General features: G+C 36.7%; 2 protein-coding genes across 5 annotated transcripts in view; both read right to left on the reverse strand.

The window, feature by feature from the left end:
• Positions 1-5,887, reverse strand: part of Hil (peptidase hillarin) — a 75,211-nt gene extending 69,324 nt beyond the window's left edge. The window contains exon 1 of one of the 4 annotated variants that reach the window (XM_028184410.2): positions 5,787-5,887. The gene's annotated coding sequence lies outside the window, so the exon portion shown is untranslated. Of the gene's footprint in view, positions 1-5,438 lie in introns of all 4 variants that reach the window. The other 3 variants (XM_028187427.2, XM_028169751.2, XM_028188201.2) reach the window with 3 other exon arrangements.
• Positions 5,888-11,676: 5,789 nt separating this feature from the next.
• LOC114253286 (putative phosphatidate phosphatase) lies at positions 11,677-23,466 on the reverse strand. The gene is made up of 6 exons (XM_028188105.2): positions 23,313-23,466; positions 21,901-22,052; positions 20,199-20,387; positions 17,783-17,950; positions 17,030-17,206; positions 11,677-12,812 (listed from the first exon to the last, which is right to left on the reverse strand). The coding sequence occupies exons 1-6, from the start codon at positions 23,380-23,382 to the stop codon at positions 12,714-12,716; spliced, it is 855 nt and encodes a 284-aa protein (XP_028043906.2). The 5' UTR covers positions 23,383-23,466; the 3' UTR covers positions 11,677-12,713.
• Between the last annotated feature and the right edge of the window lie 3,613 nt (positions 23,467-27,079).

The raw sequence follows: 27,079 nt of genomic DNA on the forward strand, positions 1-27,079 counted from the left end.
TTTTATTTGTCACATCATTTGCAACATTTGTGTCGGGTTAAGATTGTATTTTATGAATACATGGAAACATTTTGTTTTTTCGTCATCCGAAGGTTATACGCTGATGGATATAAGCTTCTGCTTCAATATGACGGCCAGTCCCGCATTGCAGGAACAGCCGAATCCGACTCTAGACTGGTGATCTTCCCAAAGTCGTTGGATTTTTTGAAGATTCTCCGATTTTCTAAAGAAAGGTTTTTTTTTCATTTTACTTACTAGATACAGCTTAATCATTTTCCTCGTGGTAGGTCCTCTTGTGAGTCCACTCAGGTGGGTACCACCGCCCTGCCTATTTCTGCCGTGAAACAGTAATGCGTTTCGGTTTGAAGGGTGGGGCAGCCATTGTAACTATACTTGAGACCTTAGAACTTATCTCAAGGTGGGTGGCGCATTTACGTTGTGGATGTCTATCGATACGTCGAGACACTTATCTCGCAGTAATCGGATATCAATGAAGTCATAAACCTGCCATAATTAGTATAGTTAATTGGCTCGTTGGCCGGATGGTCAGTCGTCTTTACGATAGCTTGGTTCGGGATCCGTTCCCGTTCTGTAGCCGATAAGAGTTTAATCATCTATTTTTCGACGCATATCATTCTCCTGCCCTTCTCCCAGTCACCTGGGGTCGGTGCAACATGTTTTCTCCTTCCATACTCTTCTATCATACATAACCATTTCTTCGCTCACTCCCCTCTTACCCATATCGTCTTTCACACAATCCATCCATTTCTTCTTAGGTCTACCTCTTCCTCTATTTCGACGCATATCGATGCATTTCGACGTATGTGTTCCAAATTCACAACACAGGAGAGAGCCTTCGCTTCGAATAGCTGAACGTGCTATGTTTATTTATTGAAGTGAAAATTCTTTGGCGTCCCTGAAGGACGCTGGCGACACTAAAAAAGGAAGTAGCATTTGCATCCATAGTATTTTCGAAAGAATGAGATTGGGATTTTTTATATTGGCACTTTTAATTCGAGCTAGCTGCAAATACAAGTTTTGTTATTATTTATTTCAATGAAAGTAAGACTCCTGAAGTGGGCGGTTCGTAATGCTGTATCTATAGGCTCTTGACGAGATGGGCCGTAGGTTCGACAGTCCATTGAAGAAAATGAATCATCAACAAAATTACGTAATATTATAAATCATAAAAGTCCTGTAAAAATTCGCCATTTCAAATAAACATAACGACCATGCAAATCGTCTTCGAGTAGAGCTCTATGTCATACGCGATAAGGAACGATATTCTTTGGACTATATTATCGTAGGTGATTATTTTGGTTATTGGTCAATGAATGTATTGTGAAGCGTGGGCTTAGTGTAGGATGTTGGCCCGAAACTACTTTTACTTGGTATTACACAATGAATTAATCAGATATAGTATTGAGTTACAAACAGGTGATCGATTTGCATTTTACTGGTTGTTGACCTTTGCATTTTTATATTGACTAGAGGTCCCGCAGTAGTCGAAATTCGACTAAAATTAATTGGAATTGTAAGTTTGTACACTGTTATGATTGTATTTTATACTTCTATAATCACAAATTTCGTCAAGACTACACTATAAAAAATATTAACAAAGACAAACAATATTTAATCTATTTTCAATTTGACAACAGACGTCAAAAACAAAAGTTTGACAATAAATAGTATGCATGCGTGTGCGCGTCAAATACATGGTATGTAGCGTGTGTAATGTTTTCTGTATTAATTTAATGTATCTTTTATGCATTATTTTCAAAAAATATTAGCAATGTGCACTTCTTCTCTATATTCTCTATAAGTGTGGAAAATTTCATACTCCTCCATCCGCGCAATTTTCGTAAAAAGAGATATAAAGTTTTTGCTTCACGTATTAATATATTAATAATAATGTCATTGAATTAACAGGGTTGCTCATTAAAATATCTCTTAACACGCAACGTTAGTAACGTGGAAATATTAGGCGAGCCCTTTGTGCATAAACAAGACAACAAATAAGCGGATACATTTAAAAATGTTACTGGTGGTAGGACATCTTGTGAGTCCGCATGGGTAGGGACAACCAGCCCGCCTATTTCTGCCGTGAAGCAGTAATGCGTTTCGGTTTGAACGGTGAGGCAGCCGTTGTAACTATACTGAGACCTTAGAACTTATATCTCAAAGTGGGTGGCTCAAGAAGTAATGTTGAAAAGAAATCAACAAAATAACAACTTAATTAAACAGTGAAGATATTTCATTGCATTCGCTGGTATAATTAATTGCATTCCGATTCGCTATTGTGTTTGCCCACATGTATGGGCAAGGTGAGCTACTTCTACCGAAATGATTTCATACATAAAATACTTTTGTTTTTTTTTTTAAATCAGAACGCTGTTTTTTTTTCCTTTAGTTCGGCCAGTAATGACCGGCTGGTGAGCAATACATGGGTCTTACAAGTCTGGAAGCTATTGAACAAGTCTTAGGTAGTATTACTTAAAAGAGTTCACATAGATACAGTGCATTATAATAATCTTCTGTTATTTTTTTATTCTTTACCGATACCTCTTTACGTCTTATATAAGATCCACGAAATGTTCTATTACTACCAGTTCGTAAATTTTAAATTTAGATTTAAATAAAAAGACAAGGCCGCTGACCGTATTCCGTCAGCCCTTCTTTTTTTTCAAATCAAAATATTTTATTCAACATAAATGAAAGTACATACTTGTTGAACGTCAAAAAGAACTACCGCCAATTCACAAAAACTAGTCTCCGTCCTGAGAAGAACTGGCAAGAAACTCAGCGGGTATGTCTTTTTTTTAAATATTAGTTTTTTTTTTTCATATTACATTTTTTTAAATATTCATTTTTACAATGAGTATTATAACGTAACAATTATTGCAATATTGAAATTCGCGGAGCGAGCAACTCATTAAAAATCGTTAAAACTGCTAACAGATTTAAATTCAACGTTAACAATAATAAGAAAAAAACAGTTTTGATCATTTCGAATTATCATCTAGCGCTCTTGTTAAACTAAATTATGACGAACTTCTCAAACTCTGTCGACATTTGAACAGCATCCGGCATCTGTATCGAAACCGTTAATATATTGTAATGAGCAATCGAAAGACCCTGACATTTCGCTTAAATGACGTTTTGTTCGAAACGAAAAGTTTTTTTTTTTTTTTGTAATTCGATTCACAGATAAAATTTACCGTGGGCGATTTATAACGGTGTTGTTTTTTCGTAATCTGTATTTATGGACTATTCTGTATGCGAACTAATGGCGCGTAAAAATGAATTATAAGAAATACACGAATAATCGAAATTTGAATGAAAACCTCTAAAGACCCATAGTTTGTTCTTAAGCACTTAACCCCTATTTTTAATACTAAGTTATGACAATATTTATGTAGGGTTTTTTGAGTTCATAGACTTTACAATAATAATCTGTTTTAAAGAAAAATGCCGTCCTTCTCATAAAATAAGAATTTATGGCTACGGCAGGCAGAAAAGGTTAGAATAGTAATAGCCTGCGTGAACTACCCGTTACCATTGTCCAAGATATAATTTAAGGCAGGGCGAGGAAGGTAAAATGCACGATGAGAGGATTATTAAGTAGATTAAAGTGACTGTATAATAAAAATACTAGGAGCAATATAAGCGTGCTTTTTCAATGGTGTTAATACGTAAATTAGGAACTGATTTGTTGTATATATACATATATTATAATGTATTTAGGCTTAATAAAACATTTACATAATGGATAAGACGAGGTGGGAATCCAAAGTTCGCTCCGGACTTTTACACTTTAATGTACTATTTCTATATATATTTTATAATGTCATTGTATAGGTGGTTTAAAAACAAATGAACACAAATGAGTATTTAAAAAAAAGTAATAAGATTCATCTTCTGAATTTGTTTCGCCGGTTATTCTTAGTGCTGTGACTTTTTCCGAGATCGGTGATAGAGATATGTTTTGTAATTCAACAAATACATACAATGACGTTTAGGTTTAAATTGACTTTGAATTTGAGGAAGTCGTATTTATGTATATCATTATTTATAGTATAATTTTTACTGTGAAAATGATCTGAATTTGGTAACCGAGAATAATGCAGGCCTGCGAAAGTAAAGGTTTATGTAGAGCTCGTATTTATTTTATGCATGTAAAGCATATTTAATAAACTAAACTCTACTTGTAGAGCCCGTAAAGTACCTAATAAAAAATTGTTAATGCCTTAAGTTTAACTAAATATGCGTCTCATACTTTGAAAAAAGAAAAGACATCCTCGTCGAACTCGTCCATTACGACGAAGAGTTAGACGAGCGAACTAACCCATAGACACATCCCACTGAGTTTCACGCCGGATCTCCTCGGTGGGTCGCGCTTTCGATCCGGTGGTAGATTCTGCGAAACAGTAGTCTTGCTAGGGCTAGTGTTAACAAATTCTCTCAGGTTGGGCCCGTGAGCTCATCACCCGTCAGGGCGTAGCTGGAATATCCTCATAGGCTACCAGCGAATAGGCAGGGGGAAAAAAGACATATGTATATTATTATGTATTTATTCCTTTGTTGTTTGTGGTTTTTTCATGATTCTAATACATTATTTAGATACCACAGCGACCATTTTCCAGTTCAGATTTCCGTAAATGATTTACTTAGACTTCAGGGGAAGCACGAGATATGTAAGTTCACAAGACACGATATAAAAGGAATTTTTACATAAGTTGATCCAACATGAATATTTCAACTTATAAGATATTGATAACATTTATGTGTGCCACTTGCGTAATCTCAGCCGGAAGGCTTGGTCCGTGGATGTTGCAAAAACCGTATAATTATCGCATTTTAGAATCGACGCGACACGTAGCGGACAAAAGTGTGTTACTGACACAAGATATTTAAAATTCAGATTATACACGCCAAATGCCGATCGTAATTTAAAAAGAGAAAAAAAACTGCTTTGAGCAAATCCTTCATTGCTATTTTTTTGGAACGAAGTTCCTTATGGAACGATGCAGAGGGATACCCTAACCGGGAAAAAACGTCCATAACGTAAGATTTTTATTATTTATGTATTAGTATGATGGCTATACAGTGTCTAATGTATAGTCTACGTATTATTATTATTCATATAAATAGCTGTTTCTTTATATATTATTCCTATATATATTTTATAAATCATTGTGAATAAAATAAAGTTGATAACTTTGTAAAGTAGTTTTCTTTTTTTATCAATAAAAAAATCATAATAAAAAATGTATACCCGAATAATTATTTCTCTATACCTCGAATAGAACTTAAAATTAATATTTTTATAATAAGGAACTTCGCTCCTATCCGGTGTCCCACGACACCACACATATTTTTTTTCTAAAAGAAGGTCCTACATTACAGGTACTAATCATCGACTAGATTGAAAAACTTACAACACCACAGATAAAATAATTGAACAGCTGGCAACTGTAAAGTAAAGTAACATTCCAATGAATTTAGTACACATTCACACGAATTCGATTATACTACTTTTGTTTTCAGCCAGTGAGAGGTCGCGAAGGAGGTATTTAATGTGGGCATTACGTTTCCACCAGTAGTCCATCGGATCTCACAACACAATACCAGCACACGCGGTTAACGGCGAAATAAATGGGATTCTCTCACAACGGTAAATTGATTGAGGTAGATAAATAAAAATAATAAAAAAAACTTTGAAATGGTTCACGAACGAATCTCAGTTTGGGCCTTTTTGTTGGGTGTTTTTTTTTAGCACAGCGCACCTGTTACGTTGCTACCGCGGTTCACCGGTCGTTTGTATGGACGCGTGGCTCTCGCGGGGGCCGTCTGTGGACTGCCCGCAATTGTTTACGAAACGGTCGGCTCGCGTCGCCTCTGCATAGAACCTTCTACGGTAGACAGATTAGCGGATCGTGTCCTCTGAGAGACAAATGAGTCTTCGTTGTATCAGTAAACATTCGAAATTTAAATGTCTGAAATACATGTGGATGGGTGAAAAAGGCTATTGTTTGGCTTAAGAGATATTTTTGCAACTTTACAAGAGAGATCCATTTAATAAAAATTTGGAAAAAATACTTTTTCAGCTATTTGAATGTGGTAAACATAATGGATGGTATGCGAAAGGCAAGAGACTGAAAAGAATGTGACGCATTCGAAGAGACCTACACTCAGCATTGGACACGAGTTGAAGAAGAAAAACATAATTGAAGTTCAATTAAAAACATACTGATACCAATTTTTTTTCTTTCTTTATTAGAGCCTATTATTAGGTTAAGTCGGCCTATGTCGCCTATTTATGGAAATTTTGTTTAAATCAAATAGCCTTCAATTTCGATGTCATCAAAATGAAACGAATGAAATAATTAGTTTAAGATTAGATTAATTAGATTAAGATTAGCACTTCGTATAAATCTGTCACACAATAACCATCACAGCCAGTTCCCGTATTCCAAGTGGCAGATATGGCGAATGACAGCAACCGGTCTACTTGAGAAAAATGCAGAATACACTTTTTGTATTAAAAAAACTGGAAATAAAATGGTTGCTCTTCAAGAGTAGGTACATATTTATGTGTGAAGGGTCATGCTCCACCGAGAACTTTAAAATGAATAAAAGGGAAAAAAAATATGCGTGGTGTCGTGGGACACCGGATAGGAACGAAGTTCCTTATCATAAAAATATTAATTTTAAGTTCTGTTTGAGGTATAAAGAAAATAATTATTCGGGTATACATTATTGTTATGATTTTTTATTGATAAAAAAAAACTACTTTATAAAGTTATCAACTTAATTATATCCACAATGATTTATAAAAAATATATAATAAAAAAATGTTATTTTTTGTACGTTATTACAAAGTTAAGTCGTACACCGTGTACATTACTAATAAAAATCATACGTTACGGACGTTTTTTCCCGGTTACGGTACCCCTCCGCATCGTCCCATAAGGAACTACGTTCCAAAAATGTAATTAATTTGAGATTCTACATTCATAATCTTTGGTTAATAGGAGAGCGACGCGGCCAGTCGGCACATCGGAGCATTCCGTACGAACAGTCCACTGGGGAAAGTAAACATTAACCACTATAACATGACCTCCTCTATCACTTACCTGTTCTAACTCGAGAACCATACTGCTGTATTCATATAGTTCATTTTTAAAACACCGTATCTTCGTTGCAGTACCTAATGTACCATTACAAAATGATCTCTGGTTTTATACTAAAGAAAAATAAATACACCTTATTCCTGGGTAGCAAAGTTCAGTTTTGATAATCACATAACGGAGCGATGTTTTACTATGCCCGTTGTTTAATGGAAGCAAATTATGGAATGCTTCGTGCGAAGCTGACACTACATGAATTTTGTAGCTTTTTTTAATTTTGCTTATTTATTTATATGTCATTGGTTTAATGATTTAACGAATATTGTGAAAAACAAATTGAAATACTGACTCTGTCTACTCAATATACGTATAAAATATAGTATTTACTGGTAGTAGGACCTCATGTGAGTCCGCGCGGGTAGGTACCACCACCCTGCCTATTTCTGCCGTGGAGGGGGGAGCAGCCGCTATAACTATACTTGAGACCTTAGAACGTATATTTCAAGGTGGGCGGCGCATTTACGTTGTAGATGTCCATGGGCAAATGAAACACATTAATGCTTCAAATTGGAACACATTAATGCTTTGCGGCATAAATAGGCAGGTGGTGTTACCGACCCGTGTGCACTTACAAGATGTATGCACCGCATGTCAAACTCCGGTCACCGTCCTCGTCGAACCCGAAGGAGCGAATTAACCCACAGACACAGCCCACGGAGTTTCTCGCCGGATCTCTTCTCAGTGGGTCGCGTTTCCGATCGGGTGGTAGATTCCGCGAAGCACTGCTCTTGCTGAGGCCAGTGTTAGCAACACTCCGGTTTGAGCCCCGTGAGCTCACCTACATGTTAGGGCGAAACTGAAATAGCTTCTCAAGGCTATCAGCGTAGGTAGTAGAAAAAAAAAAGTCAAACAATTGTGTATTTTTAAGATAATGATAGATCGAATTCTAACAATTAAATTCATATTTTATTAAAATAGATTTGACTATTATAACCTGAGCTCCCGTTTCGAATATTTTTTAATTAATTCAAGCATCCAAAATTACAGTCATAAATAGTAAAATATTATACGTATACTCGTATTGTATGATTTATCGCAATAATTGTGAAAATACAATTTTAACGTAATATATACTACGGAATGATTGTTGGTAGAGAAAATTGTGAGCGTAGCTAAATTATGAATACAATATAAAAAAATCTTTCCCGGGCGCAAAAGACATCAACGCGCTAGAACATAGAGCTAGAAGGGATTTCAAGATTTCTGTATTTAGTTTTACATATTGAACCACAATTCTTTTAATATATATATATAGTTTTAAGTACTTTACATATTTTCTAGCCATTTAGTGGTTTAAAAAGTTCATTATTGTGCATTTAAGGTTTCATTCATTATTTGCATCCAGGATCGGCATGTTAACTCCTTTCTTTCTTCTGCATTTTATAGGGTAGGGTGCCACCATCCTGCGTATTTCTGACATGAAGTAGTAATGCGTTTCGGTTTGAAGGGTGGGGCAGCCGTTATAACTATACTTGAGATCTTAGAACTTATATCTCAAGGTGGGTGGCGCATTTACGTCGTAGATGTCTATGGGCTTCAATAACCACTTAACACCAGGTGGACTGTGAGCTCGTCCACCCAACCAAGCAATAAAAAAAAATACATATATAAAATATATTGCGATCTATCCGCCAGCTGAGCAGAGTGGAAGTTTGGTCATCAACTGTAATTTAACACGTCGGGATAGCTGTTACAGTACCCAACGACAAATATTGCACATCGACATTTAGAAAGAGACAAACGGCTATTTGTTTCTGTCGTACACTGTCTTTGTGACGCTTACGACAGAAATAAGGTTCGATAGACGATATTAGCCGATCTTTCAAAGGCCGCTGCGCAATATTTATCGCTAGATACTGTACACAATTGAGACTTCGACTAGGGCGAGTTTTTTAACGTTCTCGATAGCGTAAAAGTTAACTCAGATTTGTATGCAGTTGGAACAGCGCCTCTAGCGGCAAACGTAGACAAACGTTCCAACTCCATACAAATTTGAGTAAACTTTTACGCTATTGAGAACATTTAAAACCTCGCTCTGGGCACACTGAAGTCTCAAAGTAGGTGACGACGTCCACGACATTAATAACTGATGATCTGAGAGCTCGTTCGTACATCCGGAGAAAGAAAAAAACCAAATAATTTGGATTTATTCTGTACTTGTTCTTTAATTATTAAATACTAGCAACTCGCCCTCGCTTCGCTTCGGAAACTGTAATTTATTATTGATTTCTCCACTATTTTTAATGGATGTTATTATACATATAAACCTTCCTCTTCAATCACTCTATCTATTAAAAAAACGGCATCAAAATTCATTGCGTAGTTTTAAAGATTTAAGCATACATAGGGACAGATATAGGGACAGAGAAAGCGACTTTATTTTATACTATGTAGTGATATTGTTACGCGCTGGGGTTCGGGATGTACCTAATTATACCGAATTACTAGTTAACACTATATTAGCACTTAGAACACTTAAAACACTCAACAAACACTTTAAAACTCTCAATTCGATTCTTCCGCTTCGCTTCAGGTGCTCCGTTCGCTATTTCGCTTCGAGTAGTTCCGATTACTAACTGACTGCATGCCATCTCTGCAACGCTTTTATAGTCGAGACGAAATCCCTAGAATCGCCGAGGATATCCCACAAAATTCTAGTATTGTGTGTTTCCGCTATCTGACAATAGATGGCGTTGTACTTCTCGAGCGTTCTAGATGCTACTAGATCCTTCGATATACGTTCGACTTTTCTGCGATAGACGGCGTTACTCCAATATTAATCGACTATTTGAAATAGAATTAAAGAAGCAAAAAAAACTGCAATACAATGTTACTTGTTACGAATATTGTGAATGTGAAAGTTTGTTCCTACGTATTTTCTTGATTCGATCACGCAAAATTGACCGAACGGACTTGGATGAGATTTTGCAGAGAGATCAGTTACAGCTTAAATTGTTTTTGTACCATGACTTGACGACTCGCGAACGCTGCGTGTAATAAGCATGTCAATGTCTTCCATGGTTTTTGATTTTACGTATCGACGGATCCACAGATTAATTTATAGTTTACTGGACTGGAATGATACAGGCTACTGTTTTACTGCTAATTTTATGAGGCCTTACGGGTAGGCAACACCACCCCGCCTATTTCTGTGAAGCAGTAATGCGTTTCGGCTTGAAGTCGGAGAACTTGTTGTACTTCAAATTGAGACTTAGAACTGATGTCTCAAGGTAGTTGGCGGGATGTATGTTGTTGATATCTTTGGGCCAAGATCACTCTCTTCATAACAGGTGGGTCGTGAGCGTCCAGCTATTTGACCAACAAACGAAAAACTTTTTGTTTCGGAAAAATGTATGTAACTTTTTTTTTTACAAGCTGATTGCTTAGCTTAAAACAAATTCTTACATTTTGTTATTCATCCCCTGATCTTTCAGGGTTCCGTGCTTAAAATGAAAGTGTAAGGAAGTACCTTGTAGTTCAGGTGGAGGTCTCACGACCAGTCCTGTAGAGCTTGTGTGGGCCTAAATCATTCGTCGGCATTCGACTGATGGTGATGTTTTTATTCAATTTTGTTTCCTTATTTCGTTAATCATGTAATGGCTATACGTATTGGATCAGGCGTTCTTTTTATCGGCGTATTTCTTCCTCTACCTATTCGGTGGTAGCCTAAGAGGCTATTTCAGCCGGGTAGGCGAGCTCAAGGGCTCAACCTGAGAGAATTTGCTAACACTAGCACACTAACCTAGAATCTACCACCGTCTAGGAATCGCGACCCACTGAGAAGATTCTGCGAGAATGAGTGATTCTGTGAGTTTAAGAATTTTTTGTCTTTTCAGAGTTTAATTCTGATTAGAAATACTTGGTGGAATAATGTTGGGTGTTTTCTGAATCGACACATTTATACATCCAAATATATCTCGAGAGCTGTTTTTATTGCTTAGATAGGTGAATGATTTCAAGCCCTATCTGAAGTCAGTGATTACCGGAGTCAATGATATGAGACATGAGGTCACAGTCTCATGTCCCATGCTATTGGTAAGTCGCTGCACAAGCTCACGGCCTAACTTGTTTCAAGTGGTTTTGAGGCTCGAGACGAGCATATGACCCACCTGTTGGTGAATGGTTACCGTCGCCCATGGATTTCAGCAATCCAAGGGGCAGAGCCAAGCCGCTGCCTACCGTGACAGTAAACATACATGACAGTAAACGCCGCCATCCACGTGAATGAGGCTGCTCATTCTATGGTAAATCCCTTAGTTGTCTTTAGATAGAATAAAGGGACCTACCCGTGCGGGCTCACAAATAAATACTACCAGTGTATCTGCATATTTATGTAATTTACGGATTTAATTAACACAAGGTTATTGTTCCTTTATCGTTGGTAGTCGCACGTGAAAACGTGCCATGTTCGTATTTCCTTGCAAAATTGTCTTGAAGTATACAAAGGTTGATAATATTTTGGATGTGCTGTGTGCAATAATACATGTTTTTTTGCAGAATACTCGATTTTTAATATAACATTTCACAATATAAAACATAATAAAGTTTGCGTATTTTAAAAATGTTATTGGCTAAATTAACTCTTAAAACTAAATGAATATAATAATATTATTATTAACGTCTTAATCTATGTAACAAGTCGAAACGAAGACTTTGTTTTCTGAGATATTTACATTAAATTTACATACAGCCAGTAAATAAATAGCAGACAAGTAAACAAACGTATCCGGTACTTACTCAGAGCTAAAAAGTAATAAGTCTGAAATGCGATAAGAGAAAGGTAACTATGGGAATTTGTTTTGTTGACTATGAATCGCCTGAATGATGAATTCCAAACATTACAGAGAGAAAGAAGCATTAAATCTAAAATACATTTTTTGGTAACTTTAAATCATTTTTAGTACATTGTAACTAGTTTAATTGTCACTTAATAACTAAGATGATTTTTATTTTATTGTCATTAAAAAAAACAAGTGAAATTTATCTAATGCTTTGTATAATTTACCATATACATACTTTTATTTTTTGTATTTCACCCTGTAACATGTTTATTGAATAGATTACCATTTTAAATTAAACAATTAATTATTTATATTAGTTTTATTGTACTAGTAAGAGAACAAGCCAACATCCCATCTGGTGTCAGGTGCTTCCCGCAGTGCATAAATAACACAATGCTATTTCCGCCTCCATTCAAATGTAATTAGTACCATGAAATCGAAATCTCAATTGTGTAATGGCTGTCCCATCGCTTACCTCTCAAATCGGCAGGTACTTCACCATCATCAGCTTACAGGCATCCACTGCTGGACATAAGCCTCCCTCAAGGTTCCCCACAAAGACCTCTCCTAGGTAACCCGCATCCAGTGTAATCCCGCGACCTTTAACTGGTCGTCCTACTACCTAGTGGGATGTCTACATCCCACTACGCGGCAGATAGTACGTTAAGAGTATATTTGGTTATAGTAAAACATTAAATTAATTAACTATTAATGGATACTATTAAAATAATAATAATTCCCGTTACGCACTAATAGGCAGTTCTTGATGATTAAGATTAACTTCGTGTGTTGGTGATGAATTGTTTTTCTTCGCCTCAATGAGCTCAGTTCCTCTTACGGCCTGAAAGAAAAGCAATCACGCTCTTTATTAAAGTAAACAACTATATCAATAAAATATTTAAAACGTGTTGTTTTACTAGTGATCCTAATCAGGAGGACCAGACTCGGTTCCCAATCAGACATCTAACGGAACTAATTTATGTCGGTCATCATCATTATCATCCTCATCAGCTCACAGTCGTCCAGTGCTGCACAAAGGTCTCTTCCAATTACCACCAGTGAGCCCGGTTTTCAGTCTTCTAGTTCATTTCTTGGGGGCCTCCTTTCGAAGGTCATCGACCCACCTAGTCGGGGGGTGCGTCCCACGTAAGGTATTTTTATTATTTTTTTATTCCTTATATGGGTGGACGAGCTCACAGCCCACCTGGTGTTAAGTAGTAACTGGAGCCCATAGATATTTACAATGTAAATGCGCCACCCACCTTGAGATATAAGTTCTAAGATCTCAGTATAGTTACAATGGCTGCCCTACCCTTCAAACCGAAACGTATTATTGCTTCACGGCAGAAATAGGCAGGGCGGTGGTACATACCCACGCGGACTCACAAGAGGTCCTACCATCAGTAAAAGGTTGCCAGTAAAAGAATATTAAAAATGTTTGGCATTAGAGGTCCGAGTCTGTTTGTTCGTATCTCGCATGTGTTTTGGGTACCCGTAACACAGGGGAATCTTAGCTTGGGGTTGTTAAATGTGGAATGATTTTTTATTTATTTCTGACACAAGATAAACTTTAGCAATAAAAATGGTTTCGGATTTTCTCAGAAATGTTCGGCCAGCGACCGAATTTGTACCATAGATACAAATAGGCATCTTAAGATTCAAGATCTATTTTATGTCGTATTTTCGCGTGTCATTTAAATAATTAAAATAATAAGTTTAATGTCGACAAATAAAGATTTAATGAATTCGATATCTCATAAATCATCAGCATAAATTAAACATTAGAGTATTGTGGTTACTACCGTCAATTTTTTGTAAAAAAATTTCAGTGAAAAAAGTTCGGTTGATTTCTCTCTACAGAAAAAATCGTTCGCCGGCTATACGAGCGTGTCTTTTAATCTTAAGTCATCGTCACAAAGTTCAAAATAACTAAAAATAATAACTGCTTACACTGGCTTAGAATATAAACCTCAATAATAATTCACAGCACAGTATTATTTCTGTTTCAGATTCACAAGCGAACCTCTTCAGGTCTGATATAAAAAATATTGTTATCAATTTTCAATTAAGTTTACTTCTGTATATTTTATGGATCTTTAATAAAGATACCTCCCAAAAAAAAAAACGTTTAAAACATTAAGGTAGAATCATCAAATCGCTAATATGTGACATGACAATCGGTGACATCAAAATCATTTAGCGATTTTAAAATAGTACTACTTACTATCTAAGCAGATAAATTGATCGCATGATTTACACGCACACAAATGATAAGCAACAGAAACATTTACACGCTTCAGTTTGTAATTAATGATGAGATGAACGAAGCGTGCCAAGAATGTGATAATATGATAATATTATAGTATTTGCTTCGCGGGTCGAACATACATATAGTTAAAATTGCTTTTACAGATTTTTATTTACATTATATGTATTATCGACCACGACGAAAGTATTAAAAACGTCGTTAGTAATATAATGATAACAAAAAACACGAGATTAAGTCTTAAAAGTAGTTTTAATTAAAATCTATATATATATATATAAATGAATTGCTGTTCGTTAGTCTCGCTAAAACTCGAGAACGGCTGGACCGATTTGGCTAATTTTGGTCTTGAATTATTTGCGGAGGTCCAGAGAAGGTTTAAAAGGTAGATAAATATGAAAATGCTCGGAATTAAATAAAAACAGTAATTTTGTTTTTCCTTTGATGTGTGTTGTTTTAAGTTTATTTTATACATTTTATTTATCGATTGAGGCACTACGAAGTCTGCCGGGTCAGCTAGTCATTAATACATATCCATTTATGATATTTTTTGTGCCAATAGAAAAATTTCAAGGTAGATCTTTCGGCGGTCTCCGCGCATTGTGTTGAAGTTGTGGATTATCGAGTTTAATTGATTAATTTTATATTTAAGGACAACCTCTTTGACTATTATCACTATTGAAATCAATTGAAAACGTGTATTTAATTGTAAATTTCATCCAACACTCATGTAATCTAATTATATTATAATTTTGCGGAATATGCAAAAAAATATAATTTGCGTAATTATGGTGGTAGGACCTCTTGTGAGTCCGCACAGGTAGGTACCACCATCCCGCCTATTTCTGCCGTGAAGCAGTAATACGTTTCGGTTTAAAGGGTGGGGCAACTGTTGAACCAATACTGAGACTTTAGAACTCAAATCTCAAGGTGAGTGGTGGCATTTACGTCGTAGATGTCTATGGGCTCCAGTAACCACTTAACACTAAGTGGGCGGTGAGCTCGTCCACCCATCTAAGCTATAAAAAAATACAGACGTTGTTTTATATGTCCAAATACACTAACCAAACGGAGACAAGGAAACCACACCGTCGGTCACGTTACCACACGTCACCTCGATGGAAATTAAAGATCTGATCTCTCAGCGGGCTGATCATTAACATCAGCCCGCTGAGTTTCTCGTCGGATCTTTTTTTTTATTGCTTACATGGGTGGACAACCTCGCAGCCCACCTGCTGTTAAGTGGTTACCGGTGCCCATAAACATTTACAACGTAAATGCGCCACCCACCTTGAGATATAAGTTCTAAGGTCTCAAATAGAGTTACAACGGCTGCCCCGCCCTTCAAACAGAAACGCATTACTGCTTCACCGCATAAATAGGCAGGATGGTGGTTGAGCTCACCTACCCGTCCGGGCGTAGCTGGAATAGCCCCTTAGGCTATAGGTAGGGGAAAAAAGCAGGGTGCTGGTACCTACCCGCGCCGACTCACAAGAAGTCCTGCCGAGAGGAAAGGCCTCCGGGCCACCAGTAATCCCTCAGTCATAAAACCAAGGAAACCAGTTAAATTGACGCGGTGAAATCGACTCAGTTCAATTTGTGTCGTACATAAAACAATTTTGTTCGAAGCGTTATCCGTACGATAACGATCCCACAGAGGCAAAGTATGTGGTAATCACGGAAACAATGACTAAGTGTCGCAGATAACCCGACGCGACTACTCTGAAGTTTTTTTTTTCTAATTAACATAAATAGCTGTACAGATTTAAGTGAGGAGCTTGGACCTAACGCTTTGCTGTCATGATGTCATTGGTCGAAGCGAGAATAATTGATAACGTCACGTAATAATTTTTAATCTAATTGGTCAATTAGGAGCGTTAATTTTTCAATTTTACGGAGTACATGAAAACGAGGTTTACATATAAAATATATATATGAAGTAAAAGAAGAAAGCTCATGAGGGACCTTTACAGAATATAATAAGAATACTACGTGTGTTCGGTTTTATTTTTATACAAAAACATGTAAATTTAATTGAAGTCGTCGTGGCCTAAAGGATAAGACGTCCGGTACATTCGTATCGAGCGATGCACCGGTGTTCGAATCTCGCTGGTGGGTACCAAATTTTCTAATGAAATACGTACTCAACAAATGTTCACGATTGACTTCCACGGTGAAGGAATAACATCGTGCAATAAAAATGAAACCCGCAAAATTATAATTTGCATAATTACTGGTAGTACGACCTCTTGTGAGTCCGCACGGGTGGGTACCACCGCCCCGCCTGTTTCTGCCGTGAAGCAGTGATGCGTTTCGGTTTGAAGGGTGGGGCAGCCGTTGTGACAATACTGAGACCTTAGAACTATATCTCAAGGTATGTGGCGCATTTACGTTGTAGATGTCTTTGGGCTCCAGTAACCACTTAACACCAGGTGGGCTGTGAGCTCGTCCACACATCTAAGCAATAAATAAAAAATAAATAAAAAATAAGCTTTAAAACAATCTAGCGGCACTTTAAATTTTATTTACCTTTTTTAAATATAGTAAAGGTGATATTAAACTAAAACAAAAATATTAATAGTGTACTGTAATGGATTATTAATACGTACAATTTATTTAAAGTTTATACGTCATTAATAAGTTGGTAAAAATAAAGAAAGGTATACTGAATAAATAAAAAAATTACAATATTTTCCCATATTACTAAGCTTTGTTCGACAATCGGGGTTGATAATAAATCAAAAGGTCAACAGCATGAATGATAATGGAGAGAAGATACAGGTTTAGCTTACCATAAATAGAGCGATGAACATTCCCAGAGCATATCCACAGAGAACATCGCTCCAGTGATGCTTAAAGTCTGTTATTCTCGATAAGGCGACGTACCAACTCATCAGTAAAAATGCCAACTGAATAGTGTGACGAAAGATCCTGTGGTTCTTCCACACTGAGCGCCTTTCTAAGTATATCTGTAATTTAAATGTTTTTCATTAAGTTTATGCAGACGTCCAAGGTCTCTTTACTGGTTAGTCTGTCGTCGGAGATACGGGTGGGTACTACTCTAGTTATTGGTCACATATTCGTTATACCAGTATTCTATCCTGCATTACTTTTTCTTTCTTAACCTAAATGTAAATTGATTATTTCTATTTATGTGTAAAAAAACAAAATTATTATTATAAATTACATTCTGTATTTGTATGTACCTATATGTTTTTTTTAGCCTAAGCTTTTGGTCTAGAGATACCATATCAGCGTAACCTTAACTAGTAGGTGAGCTCACGGGGCCCAAACCTGACGATGTTGCTAACACAAACCCTAATAAGAACCGTGCTTCGTAGAAACTACCACCGGATCGGAAACACGACCCACTGAGAAGATACGCCGAGAAACTCAGCGGGTTGATGCTTAGGTTAGGTTGCACGTCGAAATATTTGCCGAGTTCGACGAGTAAGGTTACCGGGGTCCCTACTCCTAGTGTGAAAGCTAAAGGTGTCTAATGCAAGGATATTGGATTTGATGGATCCGTAAGGACGTAAACTCACAGCTATAAAAATTGCAGTGTAGGCGATACTCGAAGAATGTCCGCTGGGGAATGATTTTCTTAAATTATCAGTCAAGAGTGGAGTTTCGGCTGTGCATGTGTATTCATTCGGAGCGATGTACCGTCCGAAGTCAGTTGGCAAACTGCAGTCCACTGAAGGCTTGCATAGCTGGAATCAAGTTATCAGGTTAGTATTTCTAATTTTTTATTTTCGAAGGCAATCTGAGCGATTAGTATCGATTAAAAGTATTTAGTCTTTAAATGATACTTATGTTTCTTTCATCGGATCACATAGCATTGACCCACTGCGTGAACTCTTTTTTATTATTTTTTTATTGCTTAGATGGGTGGACGAGTCACAGCCTACCATTTGTTAAGTGGTTACTGGAGCCCATAGACATCCACAACGTAAATGCGCCACCCACCTTGAGATATAAATTCTAAGGTCTCAAGTATAGTTACTTTCGAACTACAGCCAAACCTGGGTAAGTGAGAACTGGATAAGTAAGAAAACTATAAGTGAGAGTAATAGCCAGGACCCGTAATTTTAAGCTCCCAAAACCTCTATTAGCGAGAAACAGAAACCTCTGTAAGAGAGTCGTTTTTCCCTCATGGACCTCCGTAAGTGAGACTGCTACCTATCTATACCTCTATAAGCGACAGCCGAGCTTTATTTATTTATTTATATTATTTAGGAGGAACAAATGACAAATTTAACATCTGCTATTTTATGACTCATTCTTAACTTTCGTGGAACTCCCTATCATTATTTTTGTTATGTTTTCTCGTCAATATTGAACCTATTCTATTTCGTGGAACTAAATAACGTTGTTATTTTATCACATTTTTTTCGAATGGACACGTGTGCCTGTGTACTGTCCTGTTTGTCGGACTTACTCAATTTATCGTTAATCAATTGCGAAGGAAAGTTCTGTTCTGCATCATATAAAAACGGAAATTAAAGTACTGTCATTAAAGTCATAAACTTAAAATAGTGAATGTATTTGAATCCGGAAAATCGCGAAACGAAATTCAGAGGGAGCATTAGCGAGAATCTCGGGTTAGTGAGAACCCTCTATAAGCGAGAATGAGATTGTGCTCTCTTGAACTCTCGCTTATCCAGGTTTGACTGTATATGTTTATATTATTGCATAGGCGGGTGGTTGAGCTTTTTTTGTTGCCCTTTGAGGCAGACAAGCATACGGCCTACTTGATGGTGAGTGGTTACCGTCACCCATGGATGTCATCAATGCCAGGGGCAGAGCCAAGCTGCTGCCTATCGTAAAAGATTGAAGAGATGAAAGAGCTGGAGATTGAGCATAGCTGGTTTGCGGGCGGTCTAAATAAATTTGGCCGTTGTTATCTTCCTATGTAGACTCTCAAGACGCTGTACCGCCAGTATCAGGGTATAAAGACTACAGATTCAATATAGTTTCTGTATTTTGATTTTTAGAATGAATTCTTTAACTTAATTAACATGACATTTAATGAGTCGTCTATTATCAAAGGTGGCAATCTGTGCATTTGGACAAAAAAAAATTATTGATATTTCAATACAGATTGTTTTGAATATAATCGTCTCCTTCAAAGAATACGGTTCAAAACCTGCATTAAATAAAGGTTAATACTTAACCTGTTATTTATCTAAGATGTCGTTCAGAAGAGTTTTGTGACTGCCAATGGAATACAAAGTCAATAATTCGTTTTTCTGATTTACCAATAATTATCCACAAGTCACATTGCCGGCTTTGATACTAGTCGACTCTAATAACAGGTCGTACGTCCTTATCAGTTTTACGGTAAGCACATTTATTTCCAGCGATAGTCAAACTTCATTTTGCAGGAAAAATATATTTGTTATTCTGTTAAAATAAGTGTATCTTAAAACATAAATATGTTATCTATACATTAATACGGGAAGCAAAAACTTTGTACCCCTTTTTAGAAAAATTGCGCGGACGGAGGAGTATGAAATTTCCCACCCTTATAGAGAATATAGAGAAAGAGTGCAGAATGTTAATATTTTCTTAAGTTAAGCATAAAAATACATTAAATCAATAAAAATAAAACATTACACATACTACCATGTATTTGTCACACACCCGGATGCATACTATTTGCTTTTTGTCAAAATTTTCTTATTGTTTAAAGTCTGTGGTCAAATTGAGAATAGATTGAATACTGTTTGTCTTTATTAATATTTGTCTAAAGTGTAGTTAGTCTTAGCGAATTCTGTGATAACAAAAGTATAATAGTCTTTGACGATAGAATCATAATAGTGTACAAACTTATAATTTCAATTAATTATAGTCGAATTTCGACTACCGGGGTACCATTAGTAGTACTTTAACAAGTGACAGAATTACAATTGGAAATTTCTGAGCGACTAGAAACAAATGATTGCTCTGTTTACTTACATCAAAGAAATGTGGTCTAAGTCTTCCAATGACTTTCTTTCCCATGTTCGTAAATATTTCATTGAAGCAAAACCCGACCGAGAACGACACGAGAATGCCAAAGGAACTTCTCACCCACCACGGGACGGGTATGGAAAAACATCTTGCGCTGCGTTCCTTGCGCAGAAGAGTCCACTCGAAGATTAAAATCTGGTGGAATAATTAGTTTCTGTGAAAAAAAACTAGCGCTGGATAACCGGATATATCTAGTTAAGTGATCACAAGTCGCATTAATGACTACTATCCGGTATGAGGTGTGTTTGAAGTCACGATCGTTTCGCTTCACAGCCGATGCCAGTTCGGTCGTACCAAATCTGGTTCCACGGGCATTTGACATATCGACGCTGTCAATCCAAAATCTGCTACGTGCAAAAACTCTATTTTGAATTAACGAGTAAAAAAATTGTCGTATAAAATTTTATATGAAGGTGAATTTTTAAGAACCATATCAAATGAAAGCTATAGATAGATAAATATTAAAGCTATAGAGACATACCATTTTTTTTTAAACGGTAGATAGGGCTGTGAACTATATGAAAAGGTCAAAAAGTAAAAATCTCAAAAAGTGCACATAGCAGATTTTGGTTTGACAACGACGATATGTCTTACTGGTACTATGTTCTTACTGGTGGTAGGACCTCTTGGGTAGGCACGGGTAGGTACCACCACCCCGCCGATTTCTGCCGTGAAGCAGTAATGCGTTTCGGTTTGAAGGGTGGGGCAGCCGTTGTAACTATACTGAGACCTTAGAGCTTATATCTCAAGGTGGGTGGCGCATTTGCGTTGTAAATGTCTATGGGCTCCAGTAACCACTTAACACTAGGTGGGCTGTGAGATCGTCCACCCATCTAAGCAATCTAAAAAAAAATGTCTCTCAGTAAATGTTTACAGGCAGGAGCAAATCGACGCGCGAGTGCTCCCAATGATACTACCATGAGATGTCCGAGGGTTATAGATTTCAAGGTAAAGCAGAACGCCGCTTTCAAATTCTGAGCCTTCTATCAGAAAAAAATATTTATCATTTTGCACTTACCTTTTCATTTATTGGGTTTTATTTGTATTTACAAGGTTATGCAGAATATAGCATTATTTGATCAGTCAGATCAAAGCGAATAAGCTGGTTGTTTTGACGTAGAGTTCGACTAATTACACGCCATGTTGTAACACGTTGATGCCACACCGGTCGTTATTTCGAGGGGAATATGAGTTAAAAAAAATGCTGAGCGATTACAATTGCGACGCTAACTATTGTGATTTCGATCTCATGTCTGTCAAGGTGACCGGTTGAATTCGCGTGTTCTCATGAGGTACACCATTACTTAGTTTTATTGACTAACTAGCTGACCCGGCAGACTTCGTTGTGCCTCAATCGACAAATAAGAGACCTAAACTTTTATATAAAATAAACTTAAAAATAAACAAAAAGAATAAATCCGACGGGGGGGACATCAAAAGACAAACAAAACTGTTTGTTTTTGTATAATTCGAAATCATTTTCATATTTTTTCACATTTTAAATCTTCTCTGGACTTCCACGAATAATTCAAGACCAAAATTAGCCAAATCGGTCCAGCCGTTCTCGACTTTTAGCGAGACTAAGGAACAGCAATTCATATATATTTAAATATAGATTGTAAGAAAAAATAACTTCTAAAACACTTACTAATATACTAGGCGGGATTATTCCAATTATTCTCAGCACTAATTCCGTTACTGTGTCGTCTCTGTATGGGAGCATTAAGCTCTCGTCGCCACAGAAGAAACCCCGATGCGTTTGAACCCATAGCTTCTCTAATGAGATATTACACACCAATACTGAAAATTCAAAACGATTTCAAAATCGGAACTCTCGAAAATCCTGTCCAAGTTTTGAGGAGAACGAATTTTGTTCACGAGAGCTAATTGCAAAATTTTAGCGATCTACAATTTTGATTTTGTCTCGAAAAATATATTATATCAGTTAATCAATCCAAAAACGTCTTAGTTACGCGTCTTGTGAATACGCAATGTTAAAAATCGACGAGCTTATCGCCCACCTGGTGTTAAGTGGTTACTGGAGCCCATAGACAACTACAACGTAAATGCGCCATCCGCTCACAAGAGGTCCTACCACCAGTAATTACGCTAATTATAATTTTGCGGTTATGATTTTTACTACACGATATTATTCCTTCACCGTGGAAGTCAATCGTGTACATTTGTTAAGTACGTATTTCATTAGAAAAAGGTTAGTTTAGTTATGTGTTTTTACATGACATTTAGCGATCAATGTTTACACTAGGCGATTAGTCTACTCTATCGGCAAAACAAGTTGTGTTTTACGCCAAAGGTGCGTCCTAAGTTAATGTACACATAATTTTTTTCCACGCGATTATTTGCGAACTTTATTATTATACATTTATACTATACTAGCGATCCGCCCTCGTTTCGCTTCGGAAACTGTAATTTATTATTAATTTCTCCATTATTTAATGGATGTTATTATACATATAAACCTTCCTCTTTAATCAATCTATCTATTAAAAAAACCGCATCAAAATCCGTTGCGCAGTTTTAAAGATTTAAGCATACATAGTGACAGACAGATATAGGGACAGAGAAAGCGACTTTGTTTTATACTATGTAGTGATTTTTTCATTGAATCATTTAATTTCAGTATAATTTAAACTTCATTAAATAACAGTACAAAACAGTACCAATAAATAAAAACTAGGATATTTATGCCCTACAAACAAAAGGCCTGTCAAAAACATCACGAATCCTTACTATTTGATTCATTCTTTAAATTATTCACATTGTATTGTCTAACGAGTTTCGGGCGTGTAAATTACAAAAAATAATAACTGGAACTATTTAACTGAAGTCAATGTTTACGATTAAAACATTGTAAGTACATAATATTAAGAATATTGTTTTTCGAAATTTAATAAAACCAATTCAATTTAGAACTGAAAAACATTCGAATAAATTGAGACAAAAATTATCTATACAAAAGGAGCTCATAAAAATTAATGACGTCACAGTTTATGTAACATTCAAAAATGCTTTTAAAAAAAACCTTAAAACAAAACTCACGTCCGACCAATAAGAATATGTCGCCAACGAAACTCCTTAGCATGTGAACTGACGTATCGTCTCTAGACATGTTCGCGCGGCAAGAAAACTTCGCAGACTAGTGGGCGTGACATCTTCCAACCACTTAAGTACCTCTTTATCACGTACCTAGCGTTGATAACTACTCGAGGAGATCGCTTCAATTAAGATTTTCTTTAATTTGCCCGACTGCCGGACAAGGAGGTAATTTTTGTTGAGTGTATGTTTCGTTAACACGTTCCCGTCAATGCTATGTTATCTAATTTAAGCCTGAATGCATTACAGCGAAAGGTCATCGGTAGTTATAATATATATGATATATTTTAGTGTAATTTTATCTGTTTCTGTCACACGCTAGATGTATGAGATGATAGACATATAAAAAAAATCGAATTATTAATAATAAATACGTTTTAGTTGTAAAAGCGACGTGGTATTCAAAGTAAATATTTAAGTGCATTTAAATTGAAAAATTGAAAATTCACCGTTCTCAAACTGATCGTATAAAACCAATCACAGAATACCAAATTAAATATTATGGTTATTAACGGTACTGATTCTGACGGGAATCGAATACGAACCCCAGTTTTACAGTAGACTGGCTTATTAACCACCAAATCAATGAGGCAATCGAAATATGATAGACTCGAAATAGATGAGGGAAACAAAACCAGTCATTTTGTTAAAATTGAAAATTATATGTAGTTGAACAGTCGTTTCCCATCTCAAGCAAATTACTATAGAATGAATATATTATTATATAAAGCACGAAATTGTCAGTTTATTTCTTTTCGGTTTTTATTACGTTATTTCTTATTAATAAATTTTATATTTATTATTTTAGATAACCTTAACTTACCCTCTAGTTAAATATAGTTCAGTATTTTCCCATTGAGTAAGTGGTTGGGGTATTCCCGATACGCTCAATATTTTCCTTTTGATGTGCGAACAAACTCAAAGCCGATCTGGCGTTAAGTTACAGCAGCCCATGGACATCAAAGACGTATATGCTACCACCCACCTTGAGACACGAGTTCTACGTCTCGGTTTTCCAGTGCAACAGTGGTCCCAAACTTTACACCGAAACTTATTACTACTTCACGGCAGAAATAGGCAGGGTGGTGGTACCTACCCGTGCGAACACACAAGACGCCCTAAAACCAGTAATTTATTTATCGATCGATATATTTTTGTATTGGGTTTCTATATCTTAAGCTTAAGTTATCTTAATCGGTCACCTCCGTTCGAAGATTGAACTTGAAGAGATATTTGTTGGAAGCAGGGCTTATTGCGAGAGGATAGGTAATAAATACCATCATGTCCACTTTTGCCGCGTGGCAGTCGTGCGTTCTTGCATAATGTACGAAGCCTTTAGGTAATATATTTGGGACGTCGACCGTGTGTGGGTGGGTAGGGCATCCACGCTCAGTGATGGATTTAGGTTTGATGCCGCCCTAGGCTCTGCTTATCGCACCACCCTTAATGTTAGAATAAATAATATTAATTTTGTTTCAATTATTTTTATTTTAAGCTAGCCGTACTTGCCCGCTTCGCTGGGCATTTAAAATGAACATTATTATTTATTGTCATTATTATTAAGGAGTCCAACACTCATATAAATATTAGCCTATCCATTAAGTATACCTATGTATTTTCTACATGGTTACGAAGTTTCAAGTCAATCGGATGCATAGTTCAGTAGTTATAACGGAAAATCCGTAAAAACCACTGTAGATTTATATATTAGTATAGATAAGTATTTATAGAAATACAATGTAGCTGGACACGCTACGAACAGCCCTCCTCTCAATTCCTCCCAGCATCAGCCTCACCCCTGCTTTTCATGGTAGGGAGCTTCTACCCGGGTAGTGGGGTTTGCTCCGAGGCCAGTTCCGTGCCCCCGCAAGGGGGTACAACGACCCCTCTAGCTAGTACCCGGGTCACCTTGGCTTGGATACCTAGTAGGAGTTTAGACAACCGGCCCACAAAAACCCTTTGACTTCGTCTGTCCATTTAGATTAGTAAACACAAACAAACACACATTCCACAGATTTCTATGAAAGCGTTAATTACCGATTGGTAGATTTTGAGAGAAACGACAAGATCTTCCACCGAGCTGGTGATATTACTCGGCAGACGCTCCGTATGTTATCGCTCGGAACTTGTATCTTTGTCGAGAAATATTATGTCGTTCGCGTGTTTCAGACGTCGGTCACGTCTCCACTAATGATCACTGTACTATTGTTTATCAGGTCAACTGTGTGATCGAGAAAATAGGTAATAAATAATCTATAAATAAACATGTATAAAAAAAATAGTTAATTATCGTTTTCGTCTCTGTTTTTATTTTCTTCTCATTTAATAGCTTCATTTAATTATTTTTTTTATTTCCCTTGTAGGCATACGAGCATACGGCCCACCTGATGGTGAGTGGTTACCGTCGCCCATGGACTCCAGCAATGCCAGGGGCAGAGCCAAGCCGCTGCCTACCGCTTAATACTCTCCACAAGCCTCGTTTGAAGAAGGACATGTCACAGCGCTCGGGAAACACCGTGGAGGGGAGCTCATTCCATAGCCGGATGGTGCGTGGCAAAAAAGGCCTCTGGAAACGCACTGTCGATGAACGCAGCGGTTCCAGATAGTATGGATGAACTCTGCTCCGATGGCGGGAGGTGCGATGATAAAAAGGAGATGATAATTGCTGTTATCAGTTAAAATATTTAAGAAGCACTGAAGTTTTTTTTTATTAGTTATGTCAATGACAAAATAAAAGAAAAAAATCATCTAAATCGTTAAAATTTCGACATTCGAATTTTATTCCTACTATTATTACTCAAACCCTGCTCTTTTTCTGCCGTGAAGCAGTAGCAGTTCTAGTTTGAAGAGTGGGACAATCGTTGTATTATAGAACAGAGACTTACAGTTCAAGTCTATAGGTGGGATGCGGCATTTTAGTTATTGAAAATGGGCCAAGAGCTGGTTCATCCATTGAACCAATTAAAAAAATGCGCGAACACTGGTAGTAATTATAATCGCACACGTTAAAATGAGACGCATCCGTCGATCCTGAAAGACAAATATCTTGTCTTCTTAATACATAGAATCGTCCACGAATTTTCTAATGTTAAATTGTTATCGGACAAACTAACGGGAAAGCCGCCACTCACCTTGAGACATGAGGTCGAAGTCTCAATTGTATATAGGGTATTTCACCTTTCAGACTGACTATTGCCCCAAAGCGGAAATTGTAGGCGGTAAGGTCTAACCGTGCAAATTCAAAGTCGCCCTACCACGTTTTAGGCCATGGACTCTGACCAGTCTTCTTAGTGCCAGTTTTTTTAACGTTCTCGATAGCGTAAAAGTTAACTCAAATTGGTATGGAGTTGGAACGTTTGCCTACGTTTGCCGCTAGGAGCCCTCCTAGCTGTGGGGTAATTAAAAAACTCACACTAGGACACAGGATACAGGTTGCGAGACGAGCGATTCAACATCAGAATTACAAAAAGATTAACGAATATATTTAAAAAAAATATTAAATGGCTATAATATTATTATTAATTATTAAACAATTAATTAAGGTACATTTCAAAAATGAATACTTTTTTGTATATCTGTTTTCGCGCATCTTTCTATGAGATTGGATTTAAGCTTTCTATTACGATGTGAGATAGGGGTGACACGCAAGTACTTTCGACAAATCTGTGTACCCTAAATTCTAAGCGATCATCACAGTGAATCGTGGCTGAGAT

This window comes from Bombyx mandarina, chromosome 19 (assembly GCF_030267445.1).
Source record: "Bombyx mandarina strain Sakado chromosome 19, ASM3026744v2".
NCBI classification, from domain to species: Eukaryota; Metazoa; Arthropoda; class Insecta; order Lepidoptera; family Bombycidae; genus Bombyx; species Bombyx mandarina.

What these genes read in the sequence shown, in the direction of transcription:
- LOC114253286 (XM_028188105.2), bottom strand. Translation starts at nt 23,382, where the DNA reads ATGTCTAGAGACGATACGTCAGTTCACATGCTAAGGAGTTTCGTTGGC. An exon ending in TAATCCCGCCTAGTATATTA is followed by an intron (nt 20,388 to 21,900) that starts GTAAGTGTTTTA and finishes TTATTCCACCAG; the next exon opens with ATTTTAATCTTCGAGTGGAC. An exon ending in ACACTGCAATTTTTATAGCT is followed by an intron (nt 17,207 to 17,782) that starts GTGAGTTTACGT and finishes TTTAAATTACAG; the next exon opens with ATATACTTAGAAAGGCGCTC.